Below are 15,823 nucleotides of genomic sequence, written 5' to 3'. Positions count from 1 at the left end.
AAAGGCTGAATTCCAGAGGTGAGGTGAGGCGAGGCGATAGTGACAGTGACAACCCTTGATATCGTTCAACCAAGTGTGGCATCAAGGAATTAAACAAAACTGGAATCAGTGAGCAATGGCTGAAGTCACACCTGGCATATAGAAAGATGTTTGTGGTCATGGAGATCAGTCATCTCAACTCCAGGACATCCCTGCAGGAGTACCTCAGGGTAGTATCACAAGTCCACCCATCGACTTCAGTTTTGTTAATGAACATCCCTGCCTCATAAGCTCAAAAGTGAGATTAGCAACTTTCTGGACTCCTCACACATTGAAGCAGTCAGAGGCTGGATGCAGCACGACCTGGACAATATTCATGCTTGGGCTGAAAAATGACAAGTAACAAGTTCTATGCAAGTACCAGGTAATGATCATCTCCATAAAAAGAGAGAGATTCTAATCATTGCCCTTGACATTCATGATATTACCATTACTGAATCTCCTACTATCAACAACTGGGGGATTACTGCCAATTGAATGAGCAACACAAGCGCTCTGGCTACACGAGTGGGTCAGAGCCTCAATAATTAGCAGCGAGTAACTCACATTGTCATTCCCTAAAGCCTGTTCACCATCTGCAAGGCACAAGTCAGAACAGTGATCGAATGCACCCCGGTTGCCTGGATGAGTGCATCTCCATCAACAGTCTAGAAGAGCCTCCATTGATTGGCACATCCCCAAACATTCATGTCCTCCACCAAAACTCAGTGATAGAAACATATACCATCTACAAGGTAACATGGAGATAGACAGAATATATTTATTGAAAAGGTAGAATCTATCTTCCTTCTCTCAACTTTACCTGGTTCATCTCAGACTCACTGTCCTGGCTTGGGAAAGTATCTCCATTCCTTAACTGCTACTGGGTCAAAATCCAGGAACTTCCTCCCTAATTGCATTGTGGGTCCACCTGCAGCAAAGAGACTGCAGCTCACCACCACCCTCTCAAGGGCAACAAGGGATGGACACAGTGTCGACACCCACGTCCCACAAACGAAAAGAAAAAGGAACAAATTACTCAAGGTCCAGACAGACTAGCCAGAGAGACAAACTGTTCTCATTAGTCAAGAGTGAAAACTAGAGGGCACAGGTTTAAGTTGATTGCAAACAAAAATTAGTCATGTATCAAAAGGTTTGGATCTGAAATGCACTTCCTGATGGTGATGGGGACAGATAGCATAATAGCTTTCAAAACAGAATTAGATATGTACTTAGAGGGGCAAAGAAAAGTGATCAATTACAGGAATAGAACTAGTCAAGTTGGACAATTTGAGAGATAATCAGGATAGAGAAAGATAGAAATGATACCCAGAGTTGTCCACCCCATTATAATTCCTGACACACAAACCATCAGCTCCAATGATCTTTATTCTTACCATGCGTTGAGCTCTTTTATGATTCGATCGCAAAATGAAGGGCTTCAGAAAAAGCATCCAGGGTACAGCAATGATTGCAATTATCACCAGAAAACTTTGAATCTCTTGCTGTAAAAACAGGAAGTTAATTTAAAGGGAGAGGTATTGAATTTCCAGTCAGTGCCTGTTGAGCAGTATTCCAGCAGACTTGTCTAGCCTGAATTCCCTTTCGTAAATCCATGCTGAATCTGTTCGATGCTGCCACTGTTCTCCAAGCATTCTACTATTAAACCTTTCATAAGAGGCTAATGTTTTCTCCACTAGTAAAACATCAGGCCAGACAAGTCTATAATTCTGTTTTCACACCATCTCCTTTTAAATCAGTGAGGTTACATTATCCAATCCATAGGAACTATTACAGAGTCTATAAAATCTTGACAAATGACCACCTACGTTTCTAGGACCACTTCCTTAAATATTCTGGTATGTAGATTATTTGGGGATTGATCAGCATTCAATCCTACTTTCCTACTAACACAGATTTCCTTCAGTTCCTCTATTTCCAACATTTCTGATATGTACTTTGTGCTCTTGGGCTGGAGGCCTGTGACCAGCAGGATGCCGCAAGGATCTGTGCTGGGTCTGCCACTTTGTCATTATATAAATAATTTGGATGTGAACATCGGAGGTACGGCCAATAAGTTTGCAGATGACACCAAAATTGTTGGCACAGGGGGACAGTGAAGGAGGTTCTCTCAGAGTACGAAAAGACTTTGATCAGATGGGCCAAGGAGTGGCAGGTGGACTTTATTTTAGATAAATGTGAAGTGTTGCATTTTGGGCAGGACATATACCCTTAAATGGTAGGATCCTGGGGAATGTTGCAGAACAAAGAGCTTAGAGTGCAGGGTCACAGTTCCTGGAGGGTGGAGTAAAAGGTAGACAGGATAGTGAAGGCAGCATTCGGTACACTTGATTTTTTTTTGGTTAAAGCATTCCATTTAGGAATTGGGATGTCATGTTGCAGCTGTACAAGATATCAATAGGCCACTTTTGGAATGCTACATTCAATTCTAGTCTCCCTGTTATAGGAAAGATGTCATTAAACTTGAAAGGGTGCGGAAAAGATTTACAAGGACGTTGCAGGTGTTGTATGGTTTGAGCCACCTGGAGAGGCAGAAGAGGCTGGGATTATTTTCCCTGGAGCATCAGAGGCTGAGGTGTGACCTTAGAGGTTTATAAAATCGTGAGGGCATGTATAGACTGAATAGCCAATGTCTTTTTCCCCAGGGTAGAGGAGTCCAAAACTAAAGGTTTAAGGTGAAAGGGGAAACATATAAAAAGAAGCCTTAGGAACAGTGGGTGATGGGCGTATGGAACGAGCTGCCAGAAGCTGGTACAATTACATTTAACAGACATCTGGATAGGTACATAAATAGGAAGGGTTTAGGGGATATGGGCCAAATGTTGGCAAATGGGACTTGATTAATCTGGGATTGCTAGTCTGCATGGATGAGTTGAACAAAAGGGTCTGTTCCTGTGATGTGCAATTCTATGACTCTACTACTTTTGCAAACACTGAACCCAAGAATGCATTTAGTTGATCAGCCGTCTGTGTTCCCCATTGTAAATTCCCTCTGTTTCTGCATTTGACTTCAGCCATCTTTTTCTCTTCACATATATATGTAAAGTTCTACAGTCAGTTTTTATTTGGTCCTCAGGTCAATCTCTAGATGGTTTCTCAACGAATTGGTCCAGGAAACCATCACGTACACATTCCAGCTCTTGTTTACAACACCTCAATTACCTTGTCTTTTACTCTTTGTACATCTCTGCTTCTACTGTCCTTTCAAGTGGTGTATGCACAATCCTTACCACACTGAATGAAAGATTACCTCCTCAAATCCTCTCAAAAACCTCTGGCTTTTATCCTAAATCTATGTCATCTGGCATGTGATTAGGTCCTTTGCCCAGAAATAGCTTGATAACTCCACTGAAAATGCCAATGCATGTTTGCAGCACACTATGTGGATATGACTAATAGAGGATTTTTAATCTGTCATTTGACCAGCAATTGAATTTTAGTCGAAGCTCAAATAAAACACACAAACACTTGCCTGATGACCGTATAAAGGCTGGGTAGAAGGATCATTGTAACTAAACAGAAACATGTTGATGAAGTGGATTAGAATACTGGGAGCAATCTGAGAATTCTTAACATGGTAAAAACACCACTTAAAAATAACCATGAAGATCAGGTAACCAAATAAACTCAAAATGAAGATCATCTCAGGAACAAACTGAAGGATGATGTTGACCTTATTTTTAAAGTATCTGTAAAACAGAAAAAAAGGAAGGAACAAGTTATAGTCAGATCAAGATCTTGTAAAGAACATTTTGTCTCACTAATGAATGTATAAATATTTGCATTAATGTACCACCACTCAACCTTAAGACATGCAATGCACTTTTCAGCCGATGAGGCACTTTCCAAATATGTAATAACTATAAAAATGTAAAACAGTATAAAGTTAATGTCAGAAACAGCACCTGATTTGGACATAACAGGAACTTTCAAACAACAATGCAATAGTGTCCAGATAATATGCTTTAGAAATATTGGTTGGGTAATAATTATTAGACACCACACCATGGAGATTTCCCGTTTTCTTCCTTAAAATAATACAATGAGATGTTCTGCGTCTACCCAACATAGCAGAAGGGCACAAAGGAAATGCTGATCTCTCAGAGGTATGATCTTTCTGATAGGATTATGAGCAGAGATTTCACCTATACTCTTAGGTACTACTTGAAGAGAAACAAGACTCCTTGCCTGGAATCCTGGCCAATATTTACATCCCTTCTCGACACATATTTTCAGATCAAGAGTCAGTTAATTTCAAAGCATTCGCCCGAGATGATGTTCACATTTATCATTCTCCAATGAAAAAGGGATTGCTCATTTCTATTCTTGCTCAATGCTGACTCATTTGGACATATTTGAAACATCTTCAGAAGAATGGCCTTTAACAAAATGTTTTTCTGGCTCTGGAGTCAAGTTGGCCAAATAGATGAAGCATCAATGGTGGGGGGCAGGGGGGGTGTGGTGGTAGGGAGGGCAGAAACGGTGATCATATCGTCATGAAGTTTAGCTAAGTTATGGAAAAAGGTTATGAGTATTCTAAGGCAAGAATACCCTAATTGAAAGGGAACCCACTTTTTGTCTGAAGAATGGAAGTGTCATGGGTAAACTGGAATCAGATTGATTGGAAAAGCTTGAATCAAATGATTAGTTTCCTTCAAATATAATAAGTCCTCTCAAAGTTGTGATTCCTAAAATCTGACTCAGGTGAATCACTGATTTCTGACATTAAAACTGGAGTTTGGTTCCTTTACACACTTCTTGCATTGGAAAAGTCATGTACAGGTTGAAATATTTTATTTAACATGTACAATACAATGCTTTCCTGGCAAAAATAACTTAAAATAAGATTAATTGCAAAACAGAAGAGAAATACTGTACAGTTGGTTTCTTTAGGTCCACAGTTTAAAAACATTAACCTACTAAATTGAAATGGTGTGCATGCCCATGTTCATGGATAAAATAATCTTATAAATGAAATACATTTAAAACAGAAATACAGTATAAAAGTTCTGTAAATTTATGCTAAAATACACAGCTGATGAATTTATCAAACTCCATCTAGTGGAAAAAGCTGATCAGTGCAACTGAATGATCTACATTAACTCATCTATCATTAAGTTGGCTTCAATGCAAGTTCAGAACGTGAAGCAGAAACGATGCAGAAACTGAAGACTTCAAATGGACTATAGAGTGCAGGAACAGGAAGCCAACAGTAGGATGGTGGGGTTTTGCAGTGAAGAGGGGCTATAGACAGGGACAGAAATCAGAGGACCTCAGGACTGAGGGTGGGAGATCAGGTCTAAAGAGCAGGCAGACGACAGAAAAGAAATCCGAAAAAAAATTCAAAATGTTGTTTGCCTCAGTGTTAAACCAATATACTGTCACTATTTTGTTAAAGACATTGAAGCAAAACAACATTAACTGACTCAATCTTTAAAGGAGACTGGCTGTAGGAGCTGGCACAGGTGTGGTTGATGTACTTTGCAAAAAGAGGGACAGGTAGGATAACAAATGCCGGAGCTGCCTAGCTAAGGAATGATGCATGGTGCGAGTGAAATCAGGCGTACAATAAAAAGGTCAATGAGTAAGTGAGGAAAGGGAAGAAGAGAAACAAAGATAATACAAGAGGATATTGGCGGGTAAACATAAAATGAAATTCAGTAATTTTCTACAAGCAAATAAATGGTAAAAGGATAGCAAGACGCAGGTTTAGTGTGATAAAGCACTAAAAACAATGGCCTTATGGTGCAAACGTTTTTTGACAGGAGTATTTGTCACTCTCGTTACCAAGGATAACGCTGTCAGTCATGAGGAGGCAGTAGCAATACTGGATGGGCTAAAATCAGTTAAAAAGAAGGGATTATGAAGGACAAGTGTAAGATATCCTTAATTTATCTATAAGTGAGCAAAGGGATGATGATTATGGTACACTGGAGATGATTATATATTCAGAAGTATGCTGGCAGGGCCAGCATTTATTGATCATTCCTGTTCATCCACAAAAAGTTGGTAATCAGCTGGCTTCTTAAACCATTCCTGTCCATCCAGTGCATGTACACCAGTTGTGCTGCTGGGGGAAGGAGTCTGAGGATTTTAACCCAATGACAGCAAAGGAATAGCAATGTAATTCCAACCAGGGCTGTGTGCGGCTTGAAGGTGAAGACTCCTGTGTAAAGCCTGCTCTTTGTGGTTCAAATCGTGGATTAGGAAGAATTGGCCAATGGAAGATGCGCACATCAAATCAAGTTGCTTTATCCTGGATAGCACCAGTCCTCCTTCACATTGTTGCAGCTGTACTCATCCAAGTCAGTAGATCATGGGATCAATTCCTGTTCCAGAAACCTGTTCAAACAGCTCAAGCTGACACCTCAGTGCAGTGTCTCCTCAGCATTGCTGAATCAAAGATGCCAACTTTCAGCCTCTTTAACCTTTGAAACTACCTGTCTTTCTAATAGGCTAATGAGACTGCATCAAAACAGGAGAAAGGAAGTCACCCTAATTTCTACGCAAAAATGATTTTTCAACCGGATAACCAGGGTAGATGTGGCCTTTACCTCACTGCTAACTAATCAGAGGACGATGATGAGGGGCAACAGGCAGCTCCATTCCAAGAGATTGTTAATACTAGTAGTACTGTGGTGTGGATTGAATCTGTCTATGTGCAGGCTCTCATCAGAGTAAGGATAACTGATCCTATTTGGGGGAAAATCTTTGGCGCATATACAAAAATCAATTTAGGGGGCTTGTAGGTCAATGGCTATGTGGAGCGAGAAGTTTTTGCCTGGAAATCCACTTCGATAAAATTGCAACATGACATGTTGATTAAATATAATTTATAAGGAGCAGTTTCTACTTGAGGAATACTTTAGGCATGTAGAAGTAGTAGTCTTGGATTGAGTATTGTGAATAAACCCATTGAAAGATGACCCATTTCCTGCTTTTACCTTTGTCAGACACAGAGGTTTATCTGTAACCAGTGATTATATCTCAAAATATTACTCTCACTCTAATGTGTTGGGGGACATGTGGTCACAAAGAACATGTTACATAAATGCAGAAATTGCTGGAAAAGTGCAGCAGGTCTGACAGCAGCCGTAGACTGAAATCAGAGTTATTGTTTTGGGTTGAGGAAGGGTCACTCGAACCAAAACTATAACTCGGATTTCTCTCCACAGATGCTGCCAAACCTGCTGAGCTTTTCCAGCAATTTCTGCTTTTGTTTCATATTTACAAGATGTGCAGTTCTTTCGGTTTTTAATGATACAGAAATATCTCTCTACATAAACAAACCTCGAATAATCTCCTGCACTTACATGTGATTAAAAATACTGAGGACCACACCGAAGATCATCTGTACAATACCGAGAATGACTGACATCTTCATCTTGTAGGAGTTGAGGAAGGTTAGCTTGTTTGAAGCTATATTCCAAACCTTTAAAATAATAAAGAATATTTATTACCAGCTGTTGGAGGTGAGGTCAAAATTAATTTGGAGATTATAATTTGCACCACTGATGTGTGTGTAAACTCAAGCATCATTGCATTAAATTCCTTTTTCTGTGTCCTCAACCGATGTATCTACTGTGACTACACACCTTATCCCTTTACCGTTCCTTATCCAGTTATGGACTGGTCATTAGAACGATTTTGAGATAACACAGTGTAGAGCTGGATGAACACAGCAGGCCAAGCAGCATCAGAGGAGCAGGAAAGCTGACCTTTAGGGTCCAGACCCTTCTTCAGTCCAGACCCAGAACATCAGCTTTCCTGCTTCTCTGATGCTGCTTGGCCTGCCATGCTCATCCAGCTTCACACTGTTATCTCAGATTCTCCAGGATTGGCAGTTCCGACTATATCTCTCATTAAATCGACTTGGTGGTTTGGTTCAAGTAGATTGTCAAATGCATGCCAAATGCCTGCCAAATGCCCCAAGCTCATCACTTCCTTTAATGTTAATGATTTGGTCATTTGGTTAAGACCGCAACACAAAGCAGAAGTAGGCCATTCAGCCCATCAGGCCTGCTCTGCTCCAATAATCCTCAATTCCACTTTTCCAACATAATGTTCGATTCCCTTCCTGATTTAAAAAAAACCTCTCAGCTTTGAATATGTTTCAGAACCAAGACTTAACAGCCTCTGTAGTTTTTTAAAAAAAGTCTACAGAATACCAAGGGAAGAAATTCCTCCTCATATCCATGCTAAATGCGCAACCCCTGCATCTGAGATGATGTCCTCTGGTTCTAGGCTCTCCCCCACAGGGAAATAACCTCTTCACATCTACCCTGTCAAGTCCTCTAAGAATCTTCTATGCTTCACTAAGGTCTCATTCTTCTGTATCCCAAGTACAGGCCCACTGCTCTGTCTCTCTCCATAAGAGAGAACGAACTCCATGACTGGTATCAGCCTAATGAATCCTCTTTGGTCTGCACCCAATGCCAGTACCTCTTTTCTTGGATAAGGGGCCCAAACCTCTTCACAGTATCCTAGGAGTGGTTCTACTAGTACCTGTACAGTTTTAGCATAACCTCCCTACTTTTATATTGCTCCCTTTTGAAATCAAGGCCAATGTCTCTTTCGCCTTCCCTATGATCTGCTGAGCTAGTATCTTAGCTTTTTGTAATTCATGGATGAAGACTCCCAAATCCCTTTGCTTTCTGCAGTCTTGCTGCAAAGTAAAAAGGAAAATTCTACTCCTTTATTCTTCCTGCCAAATCTTTTCTTTTGCCCCATGATGTTCCATCCACAAAATTTTTACCCAGCCATTTAATCTGTCTATATCCCTTTGCAAACTGAGTCATACCCACGACTTACCTTTAAGAGAAACTCAGTGAGAAACGGGCAATAAAAAAAGGAAACTTGCAGTAATGCAGCAACCATTTCATAATTAACATCAGAAAGAATGGAGTAATTATGCTTTATTCCTCACCGGGTCAATACCAAATGGGTATGGATTGCCAGAGAACACTCCAGGCACTGCAGGATCTAACTGGAGTAATAGATTGTTTTCAATAACATGGTTACTGCACAAAGAATGAAAAAAAAGACAAGGAGTTATCACATTTTTGGGTTAAAGGCAGTCAAAAAAAAATGTCAAACGTAACAGGGGATTTCAAAGTCTTGGAATTAGCCCAGAGGATGACCACCAGTGTAACACTTATGGCAAAGATTTCTATTAGCTTGGAACCTTGAAGAGAAAATTGCCAAGATGCTGCACATTGACATAAGCTGAGGGGGGGCAGAGAGCTAAAGAGATATTGTGAAAGGGGCCAAAGCCTTCAGCAGAGATTTGGGCCTTAAGTACAGTCTCAAGGAGGGGAGAGAGAGATGAAGAGACAAAAGTTGAAGGTGCAGTCATCAAATGTTGGGTAAAGTGCAGGGGAAAGCACAAAGGGAACAAAGGCAGGATAATGGATGAAAGGGCAGGGGCAGCTTACACAGATCTGAAGCAATGAGGCAATGGAGGAATGGAGAACATGGACTATTCAAGCAGAGACATTAGTGACCCAGGTTTTAAATGTCTGTTACCAGAATTAAAAACTGCTATTATCATGAAAGGACAATTGACAATTGTATGGGTGCAGTTCAGCCATCTGAATAAAAAGAGTTTGTTTGCAATAGATAGCGCTATGCGGAAGTATAAAGTTGCAATGGTCTTTAACAACTCAAATGGACCGGATATAAATTTAGCCCTGGCTCCTACTCTGAATGACTCTCCTTTTCGAAATGGGAGTGAGAGAAGATTAGGCAACATTTCAGGCATGGGTTGTAACAGAACCCTGTAGCTGAATAGCCTACTAGCCTATTAAAGACCCCAATTATAACTCAGCCCAAACGAATTTGCATTGAATGAAAATTTCATTCATTATCTGACCTGATACAGAAACATTTGCCCAAGGTATCAGACAGGGTCACAGTTGTGGATCATTCTGCACCTTCAAAAGTGAAGGAAGGGGAGCAATTATTTATACTGAGGACAGAACCTCAGATGTTAAGTTCACAGGGAACATAGCTTCTGGGTCCAAACTCAGCCTTAATACAAAAAAGAAGCAGCCTCAATTTCAATGCTGAGATAGTCACATGTAACAAATGGAGGGTACTGGAGAAACTCAGCAAGTCTGGGCAGTATCTGCGGACAGAGAAGCAGAATTAACATTTCAGTCCATCATGAGTCTTTTTCTGGAGATCCTCCAACATGGTTTGTTTCAGATTTCCAGAATCTGCAGTATTTTGCCTTTATTTGAAGGGTCTGACATGAATAAGCTATGTAAAAGAGAACAACCACACCAGCAGTCAGGCTTACTGAAGATGCAGATGATGTCCATTGGGAGATTGCTGGACTGAGTCAACACTTTTGAACATTTTCTGTTCTAACTTGGGGTACAAAAGGTGACAGTGAAAGGTTCTCATTGAGAACATTTGGAATTTGCAGGTGCTGGCTGACCATCAGTTGCCTTTGAGAAAGCTTCAAATCCTACAAAACTACTAACCTCTTTAGAAAATAAAATCAGTATTTGAATACTGAAGAACAACAAAAGGAGTTGCAATTCTACGGGATTTCACTCATTCATTTCAGCCGGACATTAACGGGGACTTGGATACAAAACGCCAGGTTCACTAATCTTCCACTCAAATTACTGTGGACCATTGAGAGCATCCCATCCAAGTGGAAATAACTCAAACATCAAGTGTCACTGTTTTACTGCACCTCGCCAAATTCGAACAATTATCATCCAATCTCACATCGCTGAGATTCTCAGCGATTAGAGACAGAATGATATTTTAATCACCTGGCATTGGTTGTGAGACTTACTTCCAACTTCCATTGTGAAACATTGCCCCGACATGCCACGAGGATCCAAATATGTTGAAGGATTTCGAAAAGCAATCGTTGTAGATGAATCCAGTGTAAATGGAAAATATACTCATCAACAGGATGAGGTAACGTCCACTGAAGAAGGTGTTCCAGATCTGAATTTGGAGCAACAAAAGCAGTTTTAGGCTTCTTTTTCAGTTGTATGTCATGGCTGTAGGGAGGAAATTAACTTCCGACAAATTATATCATTCAACCTATCTAAAATTGTTGTGAATGAACAAAATTCGGAAGCACAAAAGGAATAGAACAGATTACTTGATTTGCTGCCCTTGTCCTTCTAGATGCAAATGGTCATGGCTTTGGAAGGTACCCAGATCAGAGGATCTTGACTGAATTTTTGCAGTGCATCTTGTTAGATAGTGGCAGCAACGTGGACCGAACGTTGACAGCAGAGGGAGTGAACGTGGTGCCAGTCAAGTGGGCTGCTTTGTCCGAGATGGTGTCACATTTGGGTGTTGTCGGAGCTGCATCCGTCCAGGCAAGCAGGGAGTATTCCATCACACTCCTGACTTGTCCCTTATGGATGGTGGCCAGGCTTTCAGGGGGGTGAGGGAGGAGAGTTACGCACAGCAGTACTCCAAACCTCTGACCTGCTTACACAGCCATTGTATCTGTATGGCTAGTGCAATTCATACATAGGATATAGAATCCCTACAGTGTAGGAACAAGCAATTTGGTCCAACAGGCTCTACAAAGAGCATCCCCTCCCAGGCCCATACCTCTAACCTTTACCTGTAAGCCTGCATTTCCCATGTCTAATCCACCTAAATTGCACATCTCTGGACAATACGGGGATAATTTAGCATGACCAATCCACTCAAGCCGCACATCTTTGGGCTGTGAGAGGAAACCAGAATACCCAGATGAAACCCGGGGAGAAGGTGTAGAGTTTGCACAGTCACCCAAGGTTGGGATCGAACCCAGGTCCCTGGCGCTGTGAGGCAGCAGTGCTAACCACTGAGCTACCGTGCCACCAGTTATACCGCTCCTAAAAGTGCATGCCAAACTCGTCAAAAGGTTTCACCCACCTCATTGCCACCTTTCTGGGCAGAAAACTGTTTCTCATTGATGATCATGATAAGTGCAAAACCCAACAGAACTGCTCCATGTCCACAATCACCAAACATGACAGCAAACAGAAATGGAAAGGTGATGATTGTATAGGGAGCTGGAGAAAAAAAGCAGGACATCTCTAAAACTATTGCTTACCATGGGATAGTATTAAGAGAATGTTGGCAAATTCAGACTGATACACTATATTTAACATATTGAAAAAAGCAACAATCAAGCTCATTATTGCTGAAGGCATTCAACTTTGATTCATAAAAGTGATGAATAGATGCAGAGTCAAAACCTAAATCTTATCAGCCATCACCAGAAGGAAAAAAAGAAATAGGAATGAGGGAAATGAATATTCTGGGGTACAACTGAGCCCTGTCACTCTGTTAGCTTCGCTATGAAAAGACCAAAGACATTTCTGATATGCATCATCTTCCATAGCTACACTAGGCCTAAACCCCACCTCTTCCTCCGTTACATTGATGACTGTGTCGGCACCGGGGAGGTCAAACAGTTCATCCACTTCATCAACACCTTCCACCCCAAACTTAAGTTCACGTGGACCATCTCTAATACCTCTCTCTCCTTCCTGGACCTCTGTTACCAGAGATGGAAACAACCTGGAAACCAATACCCATTTCAAGCCCACTGACTCCCACAACTACTTACATATCACTTCCTCCCACCCACCTTCCTGCAAAAATGCCATCCCGTATTCTCCTGTCTCCTCTGCATCTGCTCCAAGGATCAGGCATTCCACTCCTGAACATCTCAGATGTCCTCGTTTTTCAAGACCACAACATCCCCCCCATCAGTGGCCAAGGACACTTTCAACTGTGTCTCCTGCATTTTTGGCAACTCAACCCTCACACACCCTTCCCACAGTAATAACCAAAACAGAATCCCCCTCATCCTCACGTACCACCTACCAAACTCCGGATCCAACGCATCAATCTCCCACACTTGCGCTATCTGCAGTCCGACCCCACCAAAGACATTTTTCCCTCTCCACCCTTATCTGCTTTCTGGAGAGACCACTCTCTCCGTGACTCACTTGTCCGGCTCCACACTCCCCTCCAAACCCACCACACCCGGCACTTTTCCCTGTAAATGCCCCCATACCTTCTCGCTCACCCCCATCCCAGGCCCCAAGAAGACTTTCCACATCAAGTAGATGTTCACCCGCACATCTGCCAATGTGGTATACTGCATCCACTGTTCCCATTGTGGCCTCCTTTACATCGGGGAAACCAAGCGGACGCTGGAGGACTGCACTGCAGAACACCTCCGCTCGGTTCTCACTAAACAACTGCACCTCCCAGTGGCAAATCATTTCAACTCCCCCTCCCATTCCGCAGATGACATGTCCATCCTTGGCCTCCTGCAGTACCACAATGATGCCACCCAAAGGTTGCAGAAACAGCACCTTATATTCCACTTGGTAGCCCTGCAGCCCAGTGGTATCAATGTGGACTTCACAAGCTTCAAAATCTCCTCTCCCCTCCCCCACCACATTTCAAAAACAGCCCAGCTTGGCCCCGCCTCCCTAAACTGTCCTTGCTCCCACCTATCTTTGACCTGTCTGTCTCCTCTCCACCTATCCTCTCCTCTAACCAACTTCTATCTGCCTCCCCCCCTCCCTATTTATGTCAAAACCCCCTTCCCCCTCCCCCATTTCTGAAGAAGGATCTAGGCCTGAAACGCCAGCCTTCCTGCTCCCTGATGCTGTTTGGCCTGCTGTGTTCATCCAGCTCTACACCTGGTTATCTCATGCATCATAATATGTTCAGTTTCAAGGCATTTAGAATTGGGTCGATATCTGTTATTTACTGCAGGCAGTTCATACAGTTCATAGTAAAGTTCATAGTAAACTAATTTTGCTCACGTTACTATTTACTGTTCAGGGTACACAAAACAAAAGTGTTGAAGTTTAGTTACCAGGGTTCATTTCTCTGTATGTCCCAACCCCATAGGCATCCACAATATTCTGAAAGCCAGCTGTGAATTTATTGGTCCTATTGAAGGTGGGTGGAGCCATTTGAGTCTGCACTACAGTCATGATGGGGTCAACACTGGAACCACTGCGTTCCTGAAAAAGAGGAGAACAATACGTTTCATTCATCAGTCAACAAGAATAAAGACTTCATTGCTACCAAGCGCAGTGACAGTGTGCTAGTGGGTGCAATGACTGCGTTGAAGATGCATAGAAGAATATGCATTTATATTTCTAATTGACTGACTGTGTGTGCTAACCAGTTATTGCATCTTCACAAGTTTTGCTTTGACAATAATTATATAATTATTGGTTTATTAAGAAAGTCGGTTGCAAGCTCTCGATGCTTCAAACCTGATAATAGATAAAGGATTTAAATGGTCACATTGATAGCTGGAAGCAGTATTGTTGTTTTATGTTGTGATTGGAGGAGTAGTGGGACTAGAGAAATGGTGCATTCCTCCAGACTGCCCTAACATTAGGAAATTGTTCACATTTCTCCAAAATTAAAATTTCTTCACCTCACTGCCACTCCACCAGTCTGTCCTCTTGAAGGCCTCCCCACCCTCTCTTCCACTGGGCAGAAGACAGAGAAGATATAAAAGTTTGTAGACACATACAGGAGTCAGGAACAGTTTCTTCCCTACCGTTTTTAGACTTCTGAACAGACACCTCACATTTTAAACGTAATTTTGCTCTCGTTGTCTGTGCACCTTTCTCTGCAGTTGTAACATTGAATTCCTCGCTCTGTTCGATTACCCGAATACACTTTGTATGGTATGGCCTGCTTTTCCTGCATGCAAGACAAAACTTTTCGCTGTACCTAGGCATGTGATAATAATCTATCAAATCAAAACCTTTGTTTTTGTGCCATCTGTCAATTTTGGAATTGGCTTGAATATGAAGTACAGAGCCCAATCATAATGCAAAGAAAGTCAGGGCCCTTTTACCAGTGTTTGGGGACTCCCACTACGTAATTCTTTTCAGTTTGGAAAAACAAACGTTTATCAATACAGAGATAACATTGTGTGAAGCTGGACGAACACAGCAGGCCAAGCTGCGGAGGAGCAGGAAAATTTAACGTTTCAGGACGAGACCATTCTTCAGAAATGGGGGAGGGGAAGGGGTTTCTGAAATAAATAAAGGAGTTGGGGGAGGCAGATAGAAGATGGATAAAGGAGAAGATAGGGTGAGAGGAGACAGACAGGTCAAAAAGGCGGGGTTAGAGCCAGTGAAGGTGAATGTAGGTGGGGAGTTAGGGAGGGGTTAGTTCGATCCAAGGAGGACGGACAGGTCAAGGAGGCGGGATGAGGTTAGTGGGTAGGAGATGGGGGTGGGGCTTGAGGTAGGAGCAATGGTTAGGGAGGCAGAGACTAGCTGGGCTGGTTTTGGGACATGGCCGGGGGAGGGGAGATTTTGAAACTTGTGAAGTCCACATTGATACCGTTGGGCTGCAGGGTTCCCAAGCAAAACATGAGATGCTGTTCCTGCATCTTTCAGGTGGTGTCATTGTGGCAATGCAAGAGGCCCAGGATGGGCATGTTGTCCGAGGAGCGTGGCGGGTGGGGGAGAGAAGTTGAAATGGTTTGCGACTGGGAAGTGTAGTTGTTTCATGCGAACTGAGTGTAGGTGTTCCGCAAAGTGGTCCCCAAGCCTCTGCTTGGTTTCCCTGATATAGAGGAGGCCACAACAGGAACAGCAGATACAGTATATCACACTAACAGATGTGCAGGTGAACGTCTGTTTGATGTGGAAAGTCTTCCTAGGGCCTGGGATGGGGGTGAGGGGGGAGGTATAGGGGTAGGTGTAGCACTTGCTTCGGCTGCAGGGAAAAGTGCTGGGGGTGGTGGGGCTGGAGG

The 15,823-nt window shown here is 42.4% G+C and overlaps 1 protein-coding gene across 1 annotated transcript in view; it reads right to left on the bottom strand.

Annotated features, from left to right (window-relative positions):
- Positions 1-15,823, bottom strand: part of LOC125460728 (V-type proton ATPase 116 kDa subunit a 4-like) — a 74,782-nt gene that overhangs the window by 5,512 nt on the left and 53,447 nt on the right. The window contains exons 11-17 of the mRNA XM_048548532.2: positions 13,910-14,060; positions 11,941-12,080; positions 10,850-11,007; positions 8,966-9,059; positions 7,353-7,471; positions 3,512-3,728; positions 1,416-1,523 (exon numbers count right to left, since the gene is read on the bottom strand). Of these exons, the coding sequence (XP_048404489.2) occupies positions 1,416-1,523; positions 3,512-3,728; positions 7,353-7,471; positions 8,966-9,059; positions 10,850-11,007; positions 11,941-12,080; positions 13,910-14,060 (987 nt within the window). The remainder of the gene's footprint in view (positions 1-1,415; positions 1,524-3,511; positions 3,729-7,352; positions 7,472-8,965; positions 9,060-10,849; positions 11,008-11,940; positions 12,081-13,909; positions 14,061-15,823) is intronic.

Source organism: Stegostoma tigrinum, chromosome 18 (genome assembly GCF_030684315.1).
Source record: "Stegostoma tigrinum isolate sSteTig4 chromosome 18, sSteTig4.hap1, whole genome shotgun sequence".
NCBI classification, from domain to species: Eukaryota; Metazoa; Chordata; class Chondrichthyes; order Orectolobiformes; family Stegostomatidae; genus Stegostoma; species Stegostoma tigrinum.
The sequence above is the reverse complement of the archived record's forward strand: the minus strand, read 5'-3'. Positions and strand labels throughout refer to the sequence as shown.